The sequence below is a fragment of the Equus asinus genome, chromosome 20 (genome assembly GCF_041296235.1).
Source record: "Equus asinus isolate D_3611 breed Donkey chromosome 20, EquAss-T2T_v2, whole genome shotgun sequence".
Classification (NCBI taxonomy): Eukaryota; Metazoa; Chordata; class Mammalia; order Perissodactyla; family Equidae; genus Equus; species Equus asinus.
This window is the reverse complement of record NC_091809.1, coordinates 60,230,494-60,255,571: the sequence shown is the minus strand read 5'-3', so window position 1 is coordinate 60,255,571 and position 25,078 is coordinate 60,230,494. Positions and strand designations below refer to the sequence as shown.

The following is a 25,078-nucleotide window of genomic DNA, read 5'->3' as shown; positions in this document are numbered from 1 at the left end:
CTGCGGTTGCAGCCCCGGGGGGTGTGCTTTTCCCCTTCTTCCTTTCTTTCTTTCTTCCTGGGGTTCCCGGGAGGTTGGCGGGAGTGGCGGGGGAGGTGGGGAGGAAGGAAGGGGGTGGGGAGAGCGGGCCCCGGCCGCGGTGGGCTTGCACAATGCGCGCGCCGCCGCGCTCCGCACCTTCGCTCCCGCCGCCGCCGGCCGGGGCAGGGGGAGGGGGAGGGGGAGGAAGGCCTCTGGCATTTGTGTGGGTGCGTTGCCAGCGGCGGCCGAGTTTGTGAAGTTGAGCCCTGGGCCCCTTTCCTTCGGGGGCTCTCGGTCCACTTCAGTCTCCTGGGGAGTCCAATAATTGTTCTCTTGTTTTGCAGTGTTGATTGGGGGTGGGGGTTGAACCAGTCCATTCCGTTTCTTGCTCCTTCTCCCCCTCCCCCTCCCGAAAGCATTTATTTTCCTCGCGGCCCCGGCGCTTTCTGAATACAGGATCCAGACTTTCCTGGAAGTTGTTTATGGAGTTAGCGCTTTCACCCCCGCGCTTCCCTTGTGCCTTGCAACTCGGGCAGGCTAGCTCTTATCAAACTTTCACGTGTTGGTTTCCCAATTGTAGACTATTATTTACAGTCTGCTGAAATGCCTTTAAATTAGCCACATCTGCACGTTGTGCAGGACCTGAGTCGCGCTTTACAATGCCTTGGTTTTAACACAAGCCTTTGATAATACAGTGCAGGTTGACTCATAGGCCGAGTCCTCCCTAGTTCAACTGTGATTAAAAGTTAATGTTTGGGAAGCGATGACTAATTCGAGGCTCGCCATTGCTTTTAATTCTTACTGAGGATACGAACATGGCTGTTCCACATACACTACGTTCGATTATTTTGTCAACTTGATCCAACATTGAAGTGAAACTATTATGAAAGTGTTAACATTCCCACAGTAGATTTGTTTAGTGTAGGTTTTTCTTTCTTTCCTTTTTTTTTTTTTTAAAGAACTTGCTTCAGGCGAAACTTCAGCTTAGGAGCTTTGTCCAAAAGTTAATTGGTTTTCCAAATACTACAATGTAGTTAGTCCACTCGGGCTGTAAGTTGAGTGGAAAGCAGAGTTAGCACCCCCACTGCTATTCCCACTCCCCCTCCTGTTTGCAGGCCTGCTGTATGTTCTCCTGCCGCAGACTAAGGGGGTTTTGGAACTCAAGAAAACTCACTTAACCTGCTGACAAAAACCTGGGTTAAGGAGGAGAAAGGAAAAACAATTTAGCTGCTTGCCTAAACAGTTCAATTTGTAAGAAGTAGACTTAGGTATGCTTTTTTCTCTTCCCCCTGGAAGTGGGTTTCTGGATTCATTATGGGTAAATGTGTGTTGGCATTGCACCCTGCAGACTGCAAGCTATGCTGCTAGTTACTTAATATGTTTTGAAAGTATAATACACATAGGAGATTGAATTCCCCATTTTGTGGCATCTATAAGCCAAAAGGAATTGCAACTGAAAAGTGTCCTGACTCTTCTAGTAAATAATTGCACAAGAATTTATATCCAGCAGTTTATGCATTTATACTATTAATAATTTATAGTTTGTTTTTAATAAGTTTCTTAACTAAATGTTGTGTGTGTGTAAGTTTGATTTTTATTTCTCCTAATGATTTCCTCATTCAAATCTACTGTGAGGTACACGACTTGACTTTAAGGCAGATGCGCCCCTGCGCATTGCTTCCAGTCTCCCTTCCTTGCCTATGTGAATCTAGGAAATTCTAACTTTTTGACAATCCTAATTCTAATCAAGGAATTTAAATAACTATACTAGATTATGAATGTGGGTTGTAAATACTATTGTCCACAAACTAATGGATATTTTCATTCATATATATGTGTATTTTCCATTTTTCTGTCATGAAAACTGTTTTACAAATGAGAAAACTGAGGCTCTCAGAGATTAAGGTTTTTGTTCAGTGTCACGCTAACCAGCTTGGACTAGAACCCAGATCTTGAGGGTCGGGAGTGCAGAATTTTTTCTGCTGTTACACAGTTGTAAATACGTAAGTGTGTAACTTCTTAAGTTATAATTGAGCTGTTGCTATCTTTATCATCTAGACACAAATATATGGTTGGGTTTTCATTTCATTCATTAGTTGGCTTTTAAGAACATTTGGATGGTTCTAAATCTTTTGCATTCATTAAAAGTTGTATAACTTGTGGTGATTGCTTTATTAATGGCATTTGTCCATAGTGAGGAGAAATGACAATTGTCATGTGTTTAAGGCGTGGTAGGAAAAAACATTACTCAAAACCTAGCTAAGAAAAAGAAAGCATAGTTGTTATATTTCTTAGGTTTTGTTTATACCTGGAACATTTTAGAACTTGGAAAAGCACCCATACCACCTTTTAGAAATTAGGTTTTAAAGTTCATCATTTATTATTTTAGGGATGTTTCATTCTTTCTGTACTGTTTGCCTCTACAATATGTAGAAGGCATGTCTAATGTGTAGTAGGTAGGAATTCACTTAGATGGACTGCTTATCAGTAAAATGACAAGTGTTTGTAAACGTACATATTAAAATTACATCAACCATTTAAAAGTATCCATCTGCAAACCTGTATTCCTCTGTGTCAAATATTAAATGTTGAAATTTGCCTTTGGTACTTAGATATTTGATTGCAATGAAATTCTATCTAGGAAATTTAAAGGGACTCACTTTAAAGACAGTTTTTAAGAAATGTTCATTTTACTATTCCTAATAGGCCAGTACTGATGCAGGCACTGCAGGAGCCCTGACTCCACAGCATGTTCGGGCTCATTCCTCTCCAGCTTCCCTGCAGCTGGGAGCCGTATCGCCTGGGACATTGACTCCCACTGGAGTAGTCTCTGGCCCAGCAGCTACACCCGCTGCTCAACACCTTCGACAGTCTTCTTTTGAGATACCAGATGACGTACCTCTGCCAGCAGGCTGGGAGATGGCGAAGACATCTTCTGGTCAGAGATACTTTTTAAAGTAAGTGAAAATAATGGTGGGAGATAGTTTTCTAGGAAAAACATATTTTGGAAAACACAGTAAAGTGGTGTCAATATAAAATGTCATTTTTATATTCTACTTAATGTATTTTTTATTTATATTTTTATATTTAATGTTTATGTCAAGCTCTGGTATAGCTTCAATTTTTTTTTTTTCCAGTTTGGTATGACCTAAATACCTTCTTTAGCTTGGGTAATATTTTGAAAGATTGATTCTTAACCTTTTCTTTTGTGGCAATTTGCATATTCTCATACTCTCTTTTGAGTTTGTGCCAAACCTTTTAATTAGCTTAGCTCAAAACTGAAAGAATACCATGAAAAATTTCAAATCGTGAGAATTATAAGGTTGGCATAGTCCTATTAAATATGTATGGCGCTTCTTATATTCTTTTAAATAAGTATTTTATTGGTAAAACTACAAAATAAGTAGGACTTCTTTGGGAGTCTAATTTTACAATATTTCAGGTTGTGAAATGACAAACCCTTTAGCTGCAGTTTGATGTGACTTATCAGTTTTTTCCCCAAAATGTGAAGAGAAATATGAATTTTCGGTTTTGATATACAGTTGCTCAGTGGCACACTTCTTCCAGACTAGCAGGTCTTCAGAACAGAATCCCTCTTTGGGAAAACAAAAACAAGGGCATTGGGCTGTTTATTTTTATCAGCCTTTTTGTCTTTAACAAAATAGCAAATTTTCATTAAAGATGAAAATAGAATTTTTATCCCCCCTCACTGTGGAATTATAGATGAGACCTTAATATTTGTATCGGGCTTTTTGGATTAAGTGTATACAAAATGTTTTCTGAAAGTAATTGTTACAGACTGAAGTTGATATTTTTAAAGAGTTGCTTACTTAGTACTGTTTAATCAGGTTGAGATGATAAAGTGAAAAATGGTCGAAGTTTTGATTGAGATCTGTCTTGACAATCTACTAAGGCAAATGTAACATTTATTTATTAGATCAGATAACACAATTAATGATACTGTTGTGTGAGTCTCAATAAATGTCTCAGAGTGGGTTGTTACTTTGTAATGTAAGGTACAGTTTTGTGACAGGCTTATTTAGGAGAAGGGCAGAGGAAAAAATTTTGATCTTGAAAAGCTTCTGCAGTTTTTTGGCCCCTTTCCTGCAACTTTTTTCTTCTTTTTTTAATTTGTTTTCTGGTGTCCTGGTATCCATTTCAAAGGGTCAGGTTTCAACCAGAACAATAAAGTGCCTGAGACTGGAAAGTACACACAAGTCTGGCAAACTCATCTGCATGAGCAAGATCATTTGTTCTCAAGCAGACATCCAAAGTAAATGATTGAAAGAGCTGCTAGCTGTGAGGGATGTCTTGAAGGGAAAAGGAGTGGAAACAAACCAGGTTGTTAGGAGGAAAAAGAAAGGCTTTACTCTTTTGAACCTCTCCCTGCTGGGTCACATGCTGACCTGGGGAGATTTTTAAACAACTTAATAGCCTGCTTGCCTCCTTTCTTTGGTTCATGCCGAAGCTAAAAGTTTAAGGTTAAATAGCAACATTTATGCTCTTAGTTTTTTGTATCTGTAATAATTGCTTATAGGTAGACATTTGCCTACATTTTCATTATTTTGAATGATCTTTTTGTTTTGAGATGAAATAAATATTCTATAATTTATTTTTGAAAGTTCCAATGGTTCCTCTGAGAAGAAGCGTTTCCGTTAAATATATTGATAAAGATGAATTAGTGAAGGGCATACACACACACACACACACACACACACACACACACACACACACACACACCCCCCAAACACCCCAATTGAGTCAGCCTGCTGAAGGGCATACACACACACACACACACACACACACACACACACACCCCCCAAACACCCCAATTGAGTCAGCCTGTAGGGAAGGTAAACCAGGCCAAAATGATATGAAAAGTATGCCATAGGAGTAATGGTTGCAGGAGTGGAGAGAAGCTTACCTGGAAAAGAAGAAACTGGGAAAGAAGAGAGATAAACATGATTGTTCTTCAAGATTTCTGAGGGACTCTCATGTGGAAGTAAAATTAGGCTTGTTCTATGATAAGAAACATGAGGATTTTTGACTCGGTATAATTTTCTCATATCAAACCTTTCAGAAATAGAATGGTTTTCCCTGAGAGATGAACTTCGGTCAGTAAAAGCAGGCAAAATCATGCATTAGTTGGTACCTGTCAGGAATAATTGTAGAGAGGGCCCCTAGGCATTGGATATGGAAGGTGGGTACTGTGGGCTAATAAAATTTCATTTTTTTCTAAAGAGTTTCTGTTTTATGAACAATATGCCATTTGAAGAAAAGTTAGAAAAGATTAGTTCACGTCTTTTTAGCTACTTCCACAATGTTATGGGCTGTATGAGTTGTCGTAACTTATTTTTGTGTATTGCACTGGTAAATGAGATTAATTTCTGTCCTTACTGAGTCAAAGATGATAAATGAAGCTTTTGGAGCCAACTTGGTATTGTCCAAGTTCATTTTTATCCTAGTTTTGATGTTTTAAAAAAGTCAGGCTCTCTTTACAACCAATGCTTAATGCATTTTCATCTTATGTCTAAAGAAGATACGTGTTGCCAGCTAGATGTAGAATGAAGATTTAAGCTATGTAGTTTCATACTTTATACTCATTTCAACAGTGAAACATTATATCTCACTATACATCTTCTTAAATGCTTGTTGGAACAAATTTTTAAGTTACAAACTATATAATTTATTGAGATTTATACTTGGCATGAAGAAATCTGACCATAAATGGTCCAGACATGCAAGGTGATGTAATTTGATTGAAAACTTAGAAATGTTGACTTTGGAAACAACTAATTGTTGCCTTGTGACATATGAATAATTTTTCACGTCAGTTTTTCCGTCTTCTCCTTTCAAGGCAGCATAATTACTGAAAGATTGTAGGCAGGTGATCATTGGTATTTTCAAAGCCCTCCCTCCCTGGGTTAGTAAGATGTTCTGGAGAAGACTTGTACCTTATGAAAGTATAGTACTAGCTACATTTATCAACGACACGTATTCAAGCTCTTTATGATTGTGAAGTGTGTAAAAAAAGTTTAGTCTGTATATTACATATTCTACTGAATTTACTGTTTAAAACTAATTTCTGCAACATTGTATATTGAGCTTTTATTTAAAAAGAATCCGTTCTTTTTATTACTCTGAGAATTATTGCCTTCTTCAGCTGTCTTATAGTTTTCCTACAGGAAATAGTTCTTCAAGTAGTTGGTCAACAACTTCCTATTTCTTTATAAGCTGCTGAATAACTTCCTGAATTAGTATTCTATAATGTCTCTGGTTGCAATAATATCTCTGGTTACAAGGAGTGTTTTTACTTCTCAGATTTATTTCATTGAATCTGATACGTTGTAACTGTTACCATGTACAAAGAACTTCTTGTATATTACTATACCATATAGGACCTTACAATTTGATTTAAGAAATCTGAGGCAATAATTTTTAAAAGTTTGTAGATTTGCATTGTTTTAATAGTGTTCTTCTAATTTTTAAAAGGTCATTTTGTTTCATTTCTGTTATCATTTTCTGAATAACTGGCCACAGTCTTTTTAGTCCTTGAAGTTTCAAGGTTTCTTGTGGCTGTGATTTGATTAAAAATTATACTTATTGAGCATCTTGATCTGTAGTTTAAAAAGGTATGTTTTCAGAGATTTTCAACATAGCACAGCCTATGATTTAGCCAATATGCCAACGTTAAACGCAGTTGCCTTGCAGATGTTATTGGTTGCTATAAGTGGTTTGATTCTTTTTTTTGCTACATGTTAGTTCAGAAATGAATGCTCCACTGCCCTAATTAAAGCTACCTCAGAAGTGTATCAATTAAAGGAGATGAATTAAACCATTTCTTCTTATAATTTCATCTACACTTCTCCCAAACACTTGCCCAGTAGAAGACCATACACACATGCAAATGTATATTGTTACCAAAATGAAGATTAGATGTTTTAAAAGGAAACAGTTTTATAAAGAGTAAGGCTATTGTGTTTTTTGGTTTCTTGCTATATCAAGTGTAACCAAAATGATTTCCCTTTAAAAAAGAAAAGCTTGTAATATTGCCATTAAATGTTGATTAAGGTGCAAACCAAAAAAGTTCAAATTGCAGTCACAAAGTATTTCCCTGTCTGAGGAGAGGCCTGGTCTCTGCCCATTTGTCTTGCTGTTGAGGAAGGGTGGAGAGAGAAGATGAAAGTATCCCCCCAGCTCTCAGAAAAAACGCTTGCTTCTGCTCAGTGGGTGGGCATCCCGGGGAAGAATGGCCCGCAGTGCCGCAGTGATTTCAGCAGAAAAACTCTGGGGAACTGTTGAATGCAGTGGCAGAAGAAAAACAGTTGGAAGATAGTGGATGTGACAGATTAAACAGAACATAGAGATTAATTTATTTCCTGGGGAAAAAAATGAGTATTTTTAGTGTGAACTACGAAAGATATTTAGTTAACAAACAATGTTTAAATGCAGCAGACTCGGTTGGTTGCAACATGGTAGGCTAATTTTCTTTAAAAAATAACACTCAAAAAATATTCCTCCCCGAAAGACTCATGTTAACTATTAAGAAAAAAGCCTAGGTGATATTTGAATAGTTGAAACTTTAAAAAAAGTGTTTCTGAAACCCTGGGATCAGTCCTCATTAGTAATGTACAGAAATATGTGTTACTTTATAGTTAGAAAAATAATGTAAATTAGCATCCTAACTAACACTAGCATGTAACACTAGCATGACTCTGAATTGCTGTTTACCTTAAGGCTTTTGAAGAGAGGTGAACTCTAAACCTTTTAGTTGTGAAAATGTATAGTGAAGTTGAGGTTTAGAGCAAATCAAAGTGAAGTCGTTTTAAAAAGCAGTTGTTAAGATTTAGGATTATTCAAGCTTAATTTGCTACCTTTAGTTATAGCATAATTTAGCCATTAATTATGGCTTGAAAGTTTAATAATAGTTGAGTAGCATTGCATAAAAGAGAGGTCTTAAAGAGCTGTATGGTTCCATAACTATGGTTACTAAGTGATGCAGTTCTTAAAAAAAGGCTTCTGATTCTAGGATTAATCACAACTTCAAACCATGAAAGAGACATTGCTGTTTTTATGAAGAAGAATTGCTTCATGGTTCTGGTTGCTCAAGTACGGTAGCACCAAGTTTCCTGGGAGCAAGTACTGCCGCCCTGGAAGCACTTCTATTTGCGGAGGGCTTGACCCCTTCTAAAACCAAACAAAGAAGTTTGGTATAAATCACAACGGTCCTTTTATCCTTCCTTTTAATATTTTAGACAAGAAAAAGTGGTCAGTAATTTAACCCTTTTTGGCTCCTAGCGTGAGAAGAATCGTAATCTTTAACACATCAGTTGGTCTTGTTTCTCTGAATAGTGTTGCAGATTAGCAAAATAATCCGAATAGGAACATCTTTTAAAGTACTACTGTTTTCTTGCACCACATATTTTCAGTGCTTTATTTGTGGTTAGTGCTATAACTTATCTTCACTTTAGTGCGCTTCCTTATCTCTTCACAGGATAGTGTTAGTCACTAAACTTATCAAATTCTTCGGCTGGGTCCTGATTTGGGGGTACTGAATGGTACATTTCGTTAAAAGCTCCTTTCTTCCTCTTGCAAATACTTCACCTAAAGTAAGGAGGTTTTCTGTTTGTTTTTAAAGTAAGATCCTTATGTGACCAATAGGTATGTTTAAAGAGATGTGCTTTTTGATACATGCATGAAAACTTAACTATAGACTATTTGATTTGGGGTTTAGAGTAAAGATGGCTTTATTCAGAGTGCTACTATGTGCTTTCACGAAATTGAATGTGGACTAGAAAGCTGTTTGAAATTGAACTTCTCTCATACCCTGAAGTGACTATAATATGGAGCAGGCTTTGGGCAAGGAATTAAACCCTACCACCTAGGAGGTTGGGGGTCAGATAAGGATTTTTTTTCCTGTACAAGTATGAATGTGGAGTTCTTTTGTTAATATTTGTAAGATTGTCCTCCCTCCCTCATATTCCTCCCACATGTATCTGATTTCATGGATTTTTAATAAGGTGTTTGTTTTTTATTGTACAAGTGACACATGTTCATTAGAGAGAATTGAAAAATTCAGAAAAGGAGAAAGGGGAAGAAGCACCTAAATTCTGCCAAGGAGATGGGTTTAAAGATACTTGTTTTCATTGCCTCATAAAGAAACATTTTGAAATTTAATTTTTAGGTGGGTAACATATACATAGATTTAGAAAATTCCTTAGTACTAGAAGGTTTTAAAGAAAAAGAACAGCTCTGACCTTTTAAAAAAATCTCTTGCTTGCATTCTCCCGACACAAACATTCAGCTCCCTTGAGATTTCCTACCCCCCCATACCTTTAAAATTTTCATATTTATAAAATATGCTGCACTGCTATTTCTTAATTTTTCTGCACCCTCTGCCTCTTCCTTTCCTTAATCCTCCCAGTATACTTACTATAATTTTTTTTAAGTATTTTTACATTGTTATGACTCTTTAGAGTTTGCCTGCAGCTGAGCTGTACAATGTAATGTGATTTCCTGAACAACTTTGATATTTTCTTGGAATTGTTAGTTGTCTTTTTTTTTGTTGTTTTCCTTTGTATTTTTTTTGCTTTTTTGCCCCCCCCCCCCCCCCCCCCCCCCCCCCCCCGGAAACGTTCCTGAGTCCTTTGTCTTCCTACTCTGGGCTAGACTGGTTGCTCTCAACTTGCTTCAGAGTTTTCCTACTGGCACTTCCCTTCTCTCTCGTCCTGGCAAGTCCCTGCATCCCTCTTCTTGGTTGGATACCCTATTTACTGTTTTTCTCTTTCTTGATTTGCTAACCCTTAGTGTTGGCTCATTCCTCAAGAATTTGCTGAGAAAAAAGGGTGCATGGTAGGTAACTACGTTGAGATCTTTTATGTCTAAAAGTATCTTTATCTGTTGACTTTTGGTGGGCAATTTGGTTGTAGAATTCAAGGTTAAGTTATTTTTCCTTCGAGTTTTGAAGGTAATGCTCCATTTTATTCTAGCTTTCAGTTTTCTTATTGAGTAGTTAAACCCAATTTGCTTCTCTCAGGGATTTTAGTATTTTTTTCATTATCTTTAGGGGAGGCCTTAAATTTCATGATGTACTTTGGTATGCACCCTTTTTTAATTCATTGTAAACATTGCACGGTTTGGAAACTCAGTCTTCAGTGTGAATGGTGCCCCTTAAAGGTTTGTAGTGCAGTTGCCCTGTCTTCGGTCCTGGGAAAGATTTCTTTTAGTAATTCCTGCATAATTTCTTCCAGTCTGTTTTATCTATTCTCCTTTTTTGGAATTCTGGCTAGTCAGAATAACTCTCTAATTTTCTTATTCCTGTCCTCCCTCATTTTCCTTCACATAGCCTTTTGTTATGCTTTCTGGGAGATTCCTTCAACTTTAGCTTTTAATTTTTCAGTTGAATTTTTTTTTTCAAAAAGCTATTTATCATTCTTAATTTCCAAGGACTCTTTTCTGAGCTCATTGTTTCTTTGTTATTTTTAATAACATGCTGTTCTTATTTCATGGATGTAATAGTAGAATCTCTCTATGAGGATATTATAGTGGGTGTTTCTTTTTAAATTTTCTTCTGCTTTCAGTGTCTTAGTGGACCTCACTGGAGAGTGATTTAACAGGGATCACCCAGGCCCTGATGTTCTGGGGTGTCCTCTGTGTCAGTATCTTGGTTAGGTTCTCTTGTAGGGGCCAGTTTCTCCAGATAAAAATCTGCCAGTCCTCTCTCTAGAGAGCATTGATGGTGATGAGTGTTAAGACTGACTACCAGTGTTTTTAGGGTTGAACAGGGGTGGGGCTTCGTCCCTGTTCTTGGCTATGCCAGGTATCTGAATCCAGAGCCTGTGGCTCCATTTCTCTGGAACATAAATTTCTCATCTCCTGCTTGGGCCAGGGAGGCGGGTGTGCAATAGGTTTTTGAAAAGTTGTGTGTAGGCTGAATTTTTGTGAATCCAATTTGTAACTATTAGGTTGACTAAATAAAGTTGCTAATTTTTTAAGCCCAAAACAATGAATGTTGACAGTTTCATATGATTTGACGTAAATATCACGGAATCACTTTTTAATGAATATTTAAGTAGTGCTTTTACCAGGCAAATGATTAATTCCATTACATTTGTCCCCTTTAGTGTTGGTGTTGCTAGTTTTCAACTTCATGTGTTAGATTTTCTTAAAGGGGGAACTTTTTACTTTGACGTCAAGGTGGTTGGCGTTGGGCAGTGTATGAGTTTTGTTCAGAGGGTTTGGATTCTGAAATAGTGTGAAGGGGCAGAGAGATTGAAAACTTAACTCCTATTCTTATATGTAATAGTGGAGATATTCCTATCTATTTGTATGTCATTTTCAAGTTCTTTGTCTAGTATACACAGCTTTAAAAAGTAGGGCTTTACTGTAAAGCAGCCTTGTGAAATTGGCCTGTGGCTGTCTTCCTTCGTTCCTTCCTTTCGCCTAGTTTTCATCAATACAGATGGTAGTAGGATAAAGAAAATATTTATGCATGTCTAAATTGATTAAATAATTATTGGTGTGCTTATGTAGGTTAACCTCCAGAAATATGTAACTTGGTTTTTTCTTAATTTAGGGTGTTGCTTTCCCTGGCAAGTCCTCTTTGAATAGATACAGCTCAGAAAAGTGGCTGTGTCAGTCTTCAATAGGCCATTGTAGATGTCATAGAATAATAATAATATAGAGAGAGTGTTTTTTACCTATAGACTAACCTTGGAGATTTTTAAGTAGTTAGAATTTCCTGAAAGCTTGGTTTAGGTTAAAATAGATTCATCCATAGGTGATCACTGAGATGTATTAGAACGCTTTGTTGTTGTTCTCATGTCGAATTTCTCCAGATCCACTTTTTCAGCAATCTCTGCCTTGATTAGGTAAAAAGCATTTACCTATGGAAATCTTTTGTGGAAAAAGAGGAAGCACAATTTTTGAAAACCACATAAAATGTTAAGTGACCAATGCAAAACCAGACCAGAGCACTCTAGCCATCAGAGAAGAGTGTTAAATGATACCAGAAAAGTGGATACTTCTGGATTGTAAAAGGTATTAAAATGTTGAATGGTGTGAAGGAATGGAACAGAATTAATACATCTTAGTTAAATATGTAGAGTAAGGAAATGTGTTAAAATAAACAAGTGCCTAAGGTTAAAAATGAGCCCAATAAATGGAGACTTTGGAGACCCTTCCTGGAACTAATTCTTGCCAGTGATAGAGTTGCAGTTAAAATTCACCAAGCTCTCCTGGATAACTTTTTCTTTAAGATAAAAAAAAAAAACCTCTAGGGGAGAGTTGGCCAAAATGCAGATGTTTCTGTTTTTCTTCTACACATGTTCAGACTGATATAGGTTATGTTTCTGAAGTCGTGTAGTTTGGCTAGGGTCCAGGTGATGTAATAGGATCGCTTTTAACCCCTCCCAGCTGGAGGGTGTGCAGACTTTCCTGTTAGAACTGGTACAAATCTCTTCTTATGGATGACAAAATAATCACTGTTTCTAGACAATGATATATAAAATTAATATCATCCTCCTCTGTATTTGAAGACAAAGCATGCCTTTTGTGTACCTGTTTATTCTTCAGTTTTCAGGTAGTGCCCATCACATTGTAGATAAGAATTTACCTAGCTTCTCTGTCAGTGGCCTGACTACCTCTACTCCCTTAAACACGGGGTGATTTTTCTCAAAAAAGACCCATTTGGTTCTGGGTGATGTGTTTTGGGTCACTTGTGTTGATGTGGTTATAGTTTTTTTCTCCCTGCCATTCTTATTTCCTTTGAATTCACTATATATGTGCTTAGTGGTCTCTTGATTTCATAAAACCACCTACCTAGTGGTTTTATGTAGCAGGCATTGTTTTAAGGGCTCCCTGGGTTTCATTCTGTGGAATTGGGGCAAAATTAATATGTCAGTCTTCATGGACTGCATATGTCTCAAGACTCCATTCATTGCAAGTCATCTTGTTTGCCTTTTCATTGCTAACTGTCTCTCACTTGAACCTGTTGAGGCTAACTAATTATAAGCTCAATAAAGATAGATCTTGCCCTCTTTGTTTAGCATCATGTATGTAGCTCTTGGTGTATTTATTGGCAGATGACATCCTTTAGACTGCTCATTTATTTCAGTCTTTTGGTTGATAGAAACCCTGATTAATGCCTGTAGTCCCTTTATAATAATTATTGTGTGTGACTCCATGCTAAAAAGATGCTGGAGTATTCACTTTGTGTATTCTAAAGTTAATTTTAGAAGTTTGAGATTATTCTTAAGCTCAAATAACTAGAACTATTTAAATAGATACTGCTTCTTTTCTGCATATAAATGAATAATCTAAATCTACTTCAGGGCATTACAGGTTTGTTCCATGCACAGGAAGTATTTGATTGCTGTAGACTTAAATGAATAAGAAATAAAATTCTGCTGTTGTAAAAGTGATATCAGTGAACTGCTAGTGATAGCTGAACTACTATGGGAGTTCAGGGAAGAAGTAATGAGGTGGTGGCAGTGGGGCAGTGAAGAGACAGTACTCAAGTTATGCTTACGATATTAGCATTTTCAACTCAATGAATGTGGAAGTAGAGGAGGTAAGGAGTCAAAGACTGAGCTGCAAAAAGGTTTTCTAATAACAGCCAAATGGCTTGCCCTTCCCACCTTGACTGGCATTTCCATGTTAAGACACTCCTCCCTTCATGAGGTTAAATCTGCACTCTGACTTTGAGATTTTTTCTTTTTAAGGAAGATTAGCCCTGAGCTAACATCTGCTGCCAATCCTCCTCTTTTTGCTGAGGAAGACTGGCCCTGAGCTAACATCCGTGCCCATCTTCCTCTAGTTTATATGTGGGATGCCTGCCACAGCGTGGCTTGCCAAGCGGTACCATGTCCGCACCCGGGATCTGAACCGGCGAACCCTGGGCCGACAAAGTGGAATGTGCAAACTTAACCACTGCGCCACCGAGCCAGCCCCACTTTGGGCATTTTTTAAAAACAGTTCTATCAAAATACTTGAAAAACCCTTAAATGACTTGGTTTTATTAACTGCTTAAAAAAAATGTTCTAAAAGTAAAGACCATCCATTACAGGTACGTTGTCAAATACAGTTGTATCCTGTATGCATTTTAAAAGTTTATTTTGATGTTACAGCCTAGTTAAGATTTTTTTTTTTTGCTACTTTTTGATGCTATTATTTGCTACAAAATGCTAGTTGAAAGGAATTGTTTTCATTTTTCTGGTACTGTTTAAATTTAGCTTAATGTGCATTTTTTTTTACCAAGTAAACTTTATTAGAATTAGGCAAATTGAATATCAGTCCTTTTCATACATTATTTCCGTTTTAGATATTGAAATTGCACAAATCGAATAGTAAAATATGGTGTAAAAAGTTACAATATTTTACTTTTAAAGTTGCATAGGAAAGCTGCTGATGACAAATATTTTCTTTCAGAGATTTAAAGGATTTTTTAAGTTAAGCTTTAGAATTTGTTTTAGACAAGCAGAATCAGATGATTTCGTCCATTTTACATTACCAAAACCAAATAAATATTTGAGTGCTTGTTTATTAATTGACTTTAGTACAATAAATTTTAAGACAAATCTAATATTCAGCCTGTTACCGTTACAAGTTACTGTGGAAACTAAATTTTTTCTTTTAAAATCTCTAGGGTTTTAAATTTATGGATAAAACTTGTGGAACACAGGGCAGTCAGAATTCTTTACTCTAAACTCAAAGTTTGATGTGGTTGTGGAAGGAAGTTAGGAGTTTCAGGAATGCTAGTAATTAAGAAATAAATATAGTCAACTGCAACATATTAGGCTGTTAAGATGTCAGCTCTGTTTTATAGTAAGCCACATGGAGGTCATTTACTGTTACTGATTGTCTTAATAAGCTGGGCTGCCATAACAAAAAACCATAGACTGGGTGGCTTAAACAACCACCCAGTATTTCTCACAGTTGTGGAGGCTGCTAAGTCCAAGATCAAGGTGCCAGCAAGCTAGGTTTCATTCTGAGGCTTGTTCTCTTGATTTGTAGGCGGCTACCATCTTACCGTGTGCTCACATGACCTCTTGTGTGAGCACACAGGTTTCCTTACATGGTGGGAGCCTTCTAAGAGGATGCAGGCAGAAGCTGCAAAGTCTCGTAAGGCTGTTACATAATGTCACTTCTACTACATTCTGTTGATCCAAGCATGTGACAAGATCAGCCCAGATTCAAGGGCTTGGAAAGTAGACTGTCTCTTGATGGGAGGAACTGCAAAATATTGTGGCCCTGTTTTTCAGTAGACCACACTTGGATTGGAAATCTTTTAAAATAATGTTCAAGACAGATGAATTATCATCTGGGGCCTAGAAAACTCAGGGTAGAACATAATGTCACTGGAAAAGTTTATACTGTTAAGAAGTAAAATCTCATTTTTTGGTGAATCATATAAATAAATGTTGGTAGGCGTTTCCTCTTGAGATGCCATCAAATCAGTCAAGTTATTTTATTTATTTTATTTTATTTTTTTGCTGAGGAAGGTTGGCCCTGAGCTAATATCTGTTGCCAGTCTTCCTTTATTTTGTATGTGGGTTGCCGCCACAGCATGGCCACCAGTGAGTGGTTCAGGTCCACGCCCGGGAACCGATCCCTGGCTGCCAAAGCAAAGCATGCTGAAGTTAACCACTAGGCCACGGGGCCAGCCCAAGCCAAGTTATTTTTAAACCATTCAGTAGGTCATTCAGAATGTGGGCCTTTTGGTTACAATTCAAAATTTATGTTCAAGACCATGAATTCTAACTGACAGCTAATTGTAATTATCCTCAAAACTTGACTCTGGTATTTTACCAAAAAACTGTCTATTTTAAGTTATTTATCTTTAGATTAATTTAGGTATGAACTCAGATCGAAAACTGTAGCAGAAGTGAAACCTGGATTTCCTGGTGCCTACTTGTTGTAATTTGATTTATTTACATTGCTGCTTTTTTCCTTACCTGAATTCAGTTACGTTGATAAAAATCTTCATTGTTATTCCTAATAGGTCTGACTTTATTAATTGGCTATTCATTGAATTTTTGTTAATTTACACACTAGTAAGTTATCTGAATTATCAAGTTATGCGTGTGTGTGTGTAAATATACATACCTATAAGTAAGTGACGCAGGCGGCAGGTAATCACAGTGACTTTAGAACATTTATATTTATGTTGTTCCTGCTTCCCAAAGTGTTTTCTGTGACCACACTGCGCATATCTAGGTTTCCAGGTTGCTTATGAATGAACAAACACTCAAGGAGCACAGCTTCACTGAGAGTTAATGAAGACATTCTCAAACATTTAATTTCAAAAGTAAGAATACATCTTTTTTTCTGAAGGCGTATAAAAACAACAGTTCTTTTCCTCTCCATGAAATTGAGTGATTATAAAAACTGATTTAATCCACTGTAACTTTTGTTACCTAAAAGTTGAATTTAAGCAGTGAATCAGATTTCAGCACTGTGATTCATACTCCCAAAATGAGTAATGTGGTTAATAGGGTAACCCTAGTTGTTCTCTTGACCTTTTTTTTAAAAAAAAGGTCCATGGTGACTCCTCCATTTTTGGTAGTGGAGTTGTATTGAGTCTATGAAGAGGCTTTACAAGAAAAAAGAGCAGCTATTTATGGCGCATTTCCTCAGGCCTGCAATTTGAAGCCATTACAGCAAAGTTGCTGAGCAAGTCAGTGATTACACGCCAGCAGTCACTGAGGCCCCCACCCTGCAGCCTGTGTGGAGTAAGAGTTCAGGACTACTGCTGTGCAAAGTTTGCCCTCTTCAATTTTTGTCAGTTGCTTACTTTTTAAAGAGCAGGAGGGTTTCAAGTATTCTAAACCCACTTTCTTAACAGATTATTAAGCAGTTACAGGATATAAACTAGTTTTTGAGTTTTCAGGAAATAGTTCAGCATCCAAGAATGTAATGATTCCTCCATCCCCCACTTCTTTTTAGTTAATTAAAATCAGGTCATCTTATCAAATGCACAACTTATCTAGCAGTTTTGCTTAAGCTCACAGAAACAGATGTTGAGAGTTGTTTATCAAAGGAATTCCAGCTTAATGTACGCATCTTTTAGACCTAGACTCTATGTTTGAGAGGAGTTTGATTTTTGGATTTTAACTTTAGGGAACTTTGTTGTCTATATGAAAACATCATTTCTCTGTAGAGTTTGGTTTTTTTTTTAATAGTGTAGAAAATAAAATCTCATTTATGTTTTTTGTCATCAGGATGAAATTGAGTTATCTGAATGTGGTTGGAAATTATATTTGGTTAGATAACGCTGCATGATGAACTGAAAACCAGGGCACTCCTGTCTGCTCAGGAAAGTTAGTAGCAGTTTTATCTTAAACAGGACACTTCTAATCTGTGAATTTCACAACCTTTTCACACTTTGGTGTCAAACTTTTATAACTTAGTAGCTTTTCTGTATTATAGTCTTATATCTTAAAAAATTTAGGCATTGTTCCACAATGTCTCCATCCTATAAAAAAAAATCTATATTTTCCCATTGTTCTGAATTCAATTTCAGGAAAATTTTAAATGGGAAAAATGGTTTTTAGGAATATCTATAATTTTAATCTCAAGAAAGCATCAATTGGTAAAATCAGGAATTGTGTTACAAGAATAGAAATCAGCTTTTAATTCAAATTCTTTGAAAGTGTTGACATTTGTAGCTATAATAATCTAGGATATTTGAAATGGTTTTCTAGTCATGGATGTTATATATATAAGAGATAAGTATTTCCTAATTTACTATGTCTCCATAACTCTCCCCTCCTCTGGACACCTACCCCCCAGAACAACCTATGATAGACAACAACTTAGACTAAAAGGAAAACGAGAACAGTATCATTATAGGATGTTCCCCAAATTACTAGGCCTTTTAAAAATGGCACCCTAATCCCTGAATAATCTTCTTGAGTTTCACAGTTAGATTGAGTGAAATATTGAGTTTCTTCACCGTGGCAGTTATAATTGAGAAAAATTTTCTAGTTCAGTGACCTAAGTTGAGATTTAGGACATTTCTAAATTTAGCTTAAATGGTAGGTTTTGGGAACTGCTTTTTGGATTCCCTCATGCCCCCTCCCCTTCCAGGAGCTATTTAAATAAAATACATATTCCTTCAAGATTCAGTTCAGATGTTAATTCCCCTAGAGCGTCTTCCTAGATTTTTCATAGCCCCACATCAGCCTTAGAGTCTAATAACCTCCCATGAACCTCACTGCATTGAGAATACGTTTTCACTTACAGACCTGTTGATATTGTATTCCCTACACCTCCCATAGTGCCAGCACATATTAACTGCTCACGAAAAAATGTTGAGAATGTGCTTTTAAATGTTGTTCCTAGTCATTTCAGAAGCATCGAGTTACTTTCATATGTTTTAGTGCCTTCAGAAAGCTTCAGCACTCTGTTCAGAGCTGCGGAACATAAGGCTTGAGAACTGCGTGGTCCCCATGTCCTCAGTTAGGAGGCAAGGTCTATGAAACCGTTAGGAATAGCATGAGAAAATACCCAGCTGGCTGCTAAATATGTAGTAAGGCCTAAACAGTCTATGTGAGTAACCCAGCAAAAGAGGAGATTGCTGTGTTGGAGTTGTTGGAGAAGGTTTGTGGAGGAGTTCAGTCTTTGGTTGTATTTGAAGGATTGACAGGATTAGATGGAATAGGCGTTTTTGCTGTACTGAGTACTGAATCCTTTTGTTGACTTTGCTTTATTTGTGAGTGGTTTTGTAACTTGACAATATGTGATTTTAGTAAAATCCTACATCTGGTAAAAAAAATTTTCCCTCTTATTGAATTTCAGCTGCCTGATTGCTTTTCTCCCCACTGGATATTGCAAGGCCTGTTCAGTTCAACATTATGTCTCAAGCACTTAGCATAGTGTCCGTCATATAATAAATGTTTAATGTAGCCAGCTGGCTGATTTACTTACTTAATTCTAGGAGCCCTGGTTTCCTCATCTGTAAAAATTAGTGGATTGGAGAATATGATTTCTAAGAACTTTTCTAGCTCTAAAATGCTGTGAAAATCATTGAGAAGATTCATGTGAATTCCCAGGTCTATATATTAATATCAAATTAAGTAGTATCTGACATAATGTTGTATTTACAGTGCTTTCCATTTAGCATAAAGTATACTAAATGTAATATATAAGTACTACCATTAAGCAAAAAACAATTAGTAATGTGGGCAAAAGGAGAGAGATTTTTAGAGGAGGGATTTTTCTTACTTTGACTTAACTGTGGAGGAAAATGAAGAGTAAATCTCTAACTGTGACATTTAAGTATAAATTAAGATGGGATTAATATTTAGGGTTGAAGAAGTTAGAAGAGAGAGAACTGACCTTTCTGGATAAACAATCAGTGATTTGTTTTGGGGTGTAGTTCTGGTAAGAATACAAACTGATTTTAAGAAATATGATTCTGTTTGAGAAAATACTAACATATCACTAATTATTATCTATTGAACTGTAAAAAGATATCAGAAAAAAAATTGGAGATTTAAACTTCTAGCTGCCTCTCATTTGTGTCTTCTCTTTTAGCACAACAAACTGAGGGAGAGTCACCATCCCCGAGAGCCAAAAAAGGGATTTTTATGGCCTTCTGAGAAAAGAGCTGTTCATTGTTGTCAGAACCACAGCAGTCCCAGACACTTTCCATATTTTTCAGAATCTGTTCTTTACAGTCAGTTTTAATTTTGGACTGTTTTGATTGTTGAATACAACTTAGAATTTTTTTTAACCCGTTGTGGGCAATAATGCAAATTCTTGATGATTGTTTAGTTGCTTTACTCATGCAAGTGTGTAGAAGAATTTTAATATTCTCTGAGTAGGGTAGTGATTTATATTTAGATTAAATTAAAGAAAAACGTTTAAAGAATTTCCTTTTGACTGTGTAAAATTTGTTTTATGTCCTCCATTTGATAACACTGCTTTAGAGTAACCATGTTTTGAATACTTGCTATATGAATACTTACCATGCCTTATCTCATTTAATCCTCTCCATAGTCTTGTAGATGTAGGCGTTACCTGTTTTATAGATTGGGTGTCTGCCTTGAAGAGTGAAATAACTTGCACACAGATTCACCCATCCAGGCCTGTGTTATTCCATAGCACGAGCTATTAGATCCATGGCTGTCTCTTTATGATCATAAAGTTTTTTTGTTTATGTCCTACAACACGTTTTTTTTGTAGACTGAGTTAAATCTGTACTATATTTTCCGTAGAGTCTCATTCAATTTTGCATACTTGTTTGGTGATTAATAAACTCTTTTTGAATTAAACTAGTATGCTTTAATTTCTTTACCATGTTCCTTAAAAGAAATGACACCAGGAAGGATGACCTACTTATTCAAAAACTTCCTGAGTGATTCTTTTTTTTAAAAAAAAGTTTTTATTTTTCCTTTTTCTCCTCAAAGCCCCCTGGTACATAGTTGTATACTTTTAGTTGTGGGTCATTCTAGTTGTGGCATGTGTGATGCTGCCTCAGCATGGCTTGATGAGCAGTGCCACGTCCGCGCCCAGGATCTGAACCGGTGAAACCCTGGGCTGCCGAAGCGGCGTGCGCGAACTCAACCACTCGGCCAGCCCTGCTTCCTGAGTGATTCTGATCTATGCATCCATTTATCAAATAGTTGTTCATGAATTGAAAAGACTTTTCAGATTCAACGTATACTTATTGTATACTCTTTCATATCATTAAACACATAAATCCAGCTGTGAAGTGGGTGGATCCTCATTTTACAGGTGTGGAAGTTTTTTAGCCACCACTTCCTTGAACCCTTCCCCAGACCCCCAACTGCTGCTTATTTAAATTCGATTTATTATATATATTTCTGACAACGTATGTGAGAGTACTACATAAACTGTAGAGAACCATATAAATATTGTCCTTTATTACCTGGCTTTGTTTATTCCTAAGAGCAGGTCACATGGTGTATGCACTAAGGGAGAAGAGCTTGCAAAGACATCTTGCTTTGTCTGAAAACCAGTGTTTGGGTTGAACAGATTACATGTTAGTACTTATATGTTGGATTAGAATTTGATAAGGATTTCATTTAGGCTCATGTTGTTCTGCTTTTCACAGTAGCAAATTCAAACTGATGCTCGTTTATTATAACTTCCTTAATGGAACTGTTGTAGTTGGAATTTCCCATTTCTGGGAATGTTAAGCAATAGGAATGATTTCTTTCATAGTACTTGATTAAGATAAAGTGGGATTCATCATAAAGATGTGTAAGGAAGGTTAAACAAATGTGCAGCCTAGCAGGTGTGTGGTAGAGGGCATTCCAGCATTGGCAGTCCAGTGTGAGAAGAGACAGGATGACCTCCTGGGTGCCTTCTGGCTCCAGACCTGTGATCAAGAGTTCATAACGAAAGCTGTTTGAACACTGAAAATAGTGATACCAGACAAGCCTATTTAAAATGAAAACTGAAAATTCATGACATTATAAAAGATTATTTGTACCCACACGCATAATTTTTTCCCAACCATGTGCAAAATTGTTGAAATTAGTTTTTATCATGATCTTAGGGCTGAATTATTTCCATGTGAGTAAAATATTTAATTGCATAATTTTAAGTAGGAAAAAATAGTTTTATTTAAGGAAATTTACCTTATGACATTTTATGACCTCTGGATATTCTTTAAATTAACACACCTGTTGTATAAATTTTAAATGTGCCTTATTGATTTTACTAGGATGCCTATTTTTAAATTACAGAATCAGCTTCTGCTTTCAGGAATTCAGCCTAGTGTTTCAAATAAGAGCTCATGTATTGCAACATTATTTATCTATTTTTGTAAAGGGCTGTTAATCACTTGGTGCCACCCTGTCTGAGTTCTGTGCTTGTGGATTGTCTACATGAAATCACTTGATATGGCGTCCCGTTTCTGCAAAAACTTTTCCTATATTTTTAGCCCACCACCCTAGTATAAAGCTAAATTATTGAATAGAAATATTTAGAGACCCAAAAGTTTCCTTTTAATAAAATCTTTATTGCAGATGTTGCCCTCCTCTTTTTGGAATAGAGCAGTGTTTAAAAGCAAATGTCAATGCAGTTATGAAATGTAATTCATTTATCCTACCTTTGGCCAAAACACACACTCACTCTCTTTCTCTCTCTCTGCTATTTCTAAGCATCCAAGTCTTTTGTTTAAAAGGAGGGTTGGTATGTCCAATTTATTTCCATATTTCTAGATTTGAAGTTTTACTGGAATTCTTGGTTTTTGATGGGACTATCATTTATTGCCTCTTGAATTATTCTGCAGGAGTGTTAGGAAGGCTTGTAAACTGGAGTTCTTACGTGAAATGTGAGACTATGACTTCTTGATCCAGAGGCGAGGAGTGTTGCCAACTGAACCAAACCCTGCTGTTTCCTAAGAATAGAAGTACTCTGCTTAATGCTTGGAGATCAGCTCAGTGCTTATGGTGTTCTCCAGTAATTGGTTAGAATCCCAGAGATACGCATGTTGGTTTTGTGTCTTTTGAGTGGACAAGCAGGTATTTCTTTGTAGGGAGAAAGAGAGGCAAAATCTGAATAATTCTGGGGGGCTGGCCCCGTGGCTGAGTGGTTAAGTTCGCGCGCTCCGCTGCAGGCGGCCCAGTGTTTCGTTGGTTCGAATCCTGGGCGCGGACATGGCACTGCTCGTCAAACCACGCTGGGGCAGCGTCCCACATGCCACAACTAGAAGGACCCACAACGACGAATATACAACTATGTACCAGGGGGCTTTGGGGAGAAAAAGGAAAAAAATAAAATCTTTAAAAAAAAAAAAAAATCTGAATAATTCTTCAAAGAGTTTGGGAGAGGACTTCTAGTGTACCAGAAATACCACTGATACCTAAAACCTGCCTCTGCCCTCACCCCACAGAAGTTGTCTTCAAATGGGGAAAGAGGTTTCTGTTTTTATATTAACTATAACCAACTTGAAAAGAAACATGTAATAAATGTAGCATCTAAATCTTTCATCCTTGGGAACGTACGCTCTAGAAACCATACATTTTGAACTGAAAAAAATTGAGGGTAAAGAAAGATTATTAGGAAGCATGAAGAAATAGGTTCATCTGTGAGGCATGAAATATCTGTAAAATGTTGACCATATTTTTCAACCTATTAGTTTGAACTGTTCAAAATCAAAACACAACAACCTCACAGTTCTTCTTTTGATGCACAGCGTTAATAATACTTTATAAATTCAGGATTCTTGTTCTCAGATCCAAGGTGTCTTATGTGTATTTCTACTTTTCCTACTCCTTTTGCTTTGTTCATCATGTTCTCTCTTTTTTTTTTCCTTTGGTGAGAAAGGTTGGCCCTGAGCTAACATCTGTTGCCAATTTTCCTCTCTTTTTATTTTTTTTCTCCCCAAAGCCCCAGTACATAGTTGTATATCCCAGTTGTAAGTCCTTCTAGTTCTTCTATGTGGCAAGCTGCCACAACGTGGCTTGATGAGTGATGCATAGGTCCACGCCCGGGATCCAAACTGGCAAAACCCCAGGATGCTGAAGCAGAACATGTGAACTTAACCACTCAGCCACAGGGCTGGCCCCCAATCTTAGTCTATTTTGTATGTGGGACGCTGCCACAGCATGGCTTGATGAGCGGTGTGTAGGTTAGAACCCGCGAACTCTGGGCCACCAAACTGGAAGGCACAAGCTTTGTTGCTATGCCACTGGCTGGTTCTTTATGCTTTTCAAAATGGCTGGTGTTTTGATGCCTGGATGTTCTGGAATCTTTCAGGACAAAAGTGGTTGCAAAGCTATGGTCCACCAGAGAGAGAGAGAGAAGAGAAGCCCTCTTACCTGATCTAGGTAGTTAAGGTAGGTCACTTAATCAAAATTCAGTTAGGTTAAGTTAGGTGAGCCAATTCTGTCAAGGATTTAGTTTAGTTAGTTAAATTAGTTGTCATATCAAGTGAGAAATTGTACCTCACTGTTTTAATTTTCATATTTTTATTGAAACTTGAACATTAAAACTTTTCAATTAAAAACAAATTAGTTGTCACATATAAGTAATGTACAAGTCAGTGGAATCACTAGCCTAGAGATTAAGGTCCATAACTTGGCCCCAAGCCAAGTCTCATCTCTGTCTACCACCTCTTCTTCTCCCCCTGCCCTCCATACACCATCAGTTGCACTGCAGAGACTGTGCATGTTCATGCAGTTGCAACTTTGCCTGTTCTTACTATTTGGGTTACTTACCTGAGAAAGTCTCCCCAATCTCTCCTCATTTTTATTTTATCATTTAAGGTTCAGCTGTAGCTCAGATGTGGCCACAAATTTTTCTGCAGCTTGTACTGACGATATTTGAACCTCCTCATCTCAACTTCACTCATTTTTATTCTTGTAGCATTTCTTTGATTCTAATATGTATATTTTTCACATTTTATCTTCTGAAATTAGGGTACTTCTTACAATTGATAGGATCTTAGATCTGATTAAATAAGGTACCTCTGTTCTGGTACATATTAACAAAGATTTGAAGTTCTGTGGTTTTGCCCCTTTTGGAACTTGCACTCTACTTTAGGGTCTTATCTGTAATTCCTCTTCCAGCACAATACCTGATGTTTATGATCAAATGTTGTTGAATAAAACTGAAATACAGGCATACCTCAGAGATATTGTGGGTTTGGTTTCAGACCGCTGCAATAAAGTGAATATCACAATAAAGCAAGTCACAAAATTTTTGGTTTCCCATTGCATATAAAAGTTATGTTTACACTATACTGTAATCTACTAAGTGTGCAATAGCATTATGTCTAAATAGACATTGTACATACATTAAAAATATTTTATTGCTAAAAAATGCTAACTATTGTCTGAGCCCTCAGTGAGTCATAATCTTTTTGCTGGTGGAGGGTGTTGCCTCGGTGTTGATGACTACTGACTGATCGGGGTAGTGTTTGCTAAAAGTTGGGGTGGCTGTGGCAATTTCTTAAAATAAAACAATAGTGAAGTTTGCCTCATCAGTTGGCTCTTCCTTTCACAAATGATTTCTCTGTAGCAGGCAATGCTGTTTGATAGCATTTTACCCACAGTAGAACTTCTTTCAAAATTGCAGTCAG

General features: G+C 37.0%; 1 protein-coding gene across 12 annotated transcripts in view; it reads left to right on the top strand.

The window, feature by feature from the left end:
- Positions 1-25,078, top strand: part of YAP1 (Yes1 associated transcriptional regulator) — a 112,669-nt gene that overhangs the window by 704 nt on the left and 86,887 nt on the right. For all 12 annotated transcript variants that reach the window (XM_070490385.1, XM_070490383.1, XM_070490384.1 and 9 more), the window contains exon 2: positions 2,728-2,978. In XM_070490385.1, the coding sequence (XP_070346486.1) occupies positions 2,728-2,978 (251 nt within the window). The remainder of the gene's footprint in view (positions 1-2,727; positions 2,979-25,078) is intronic.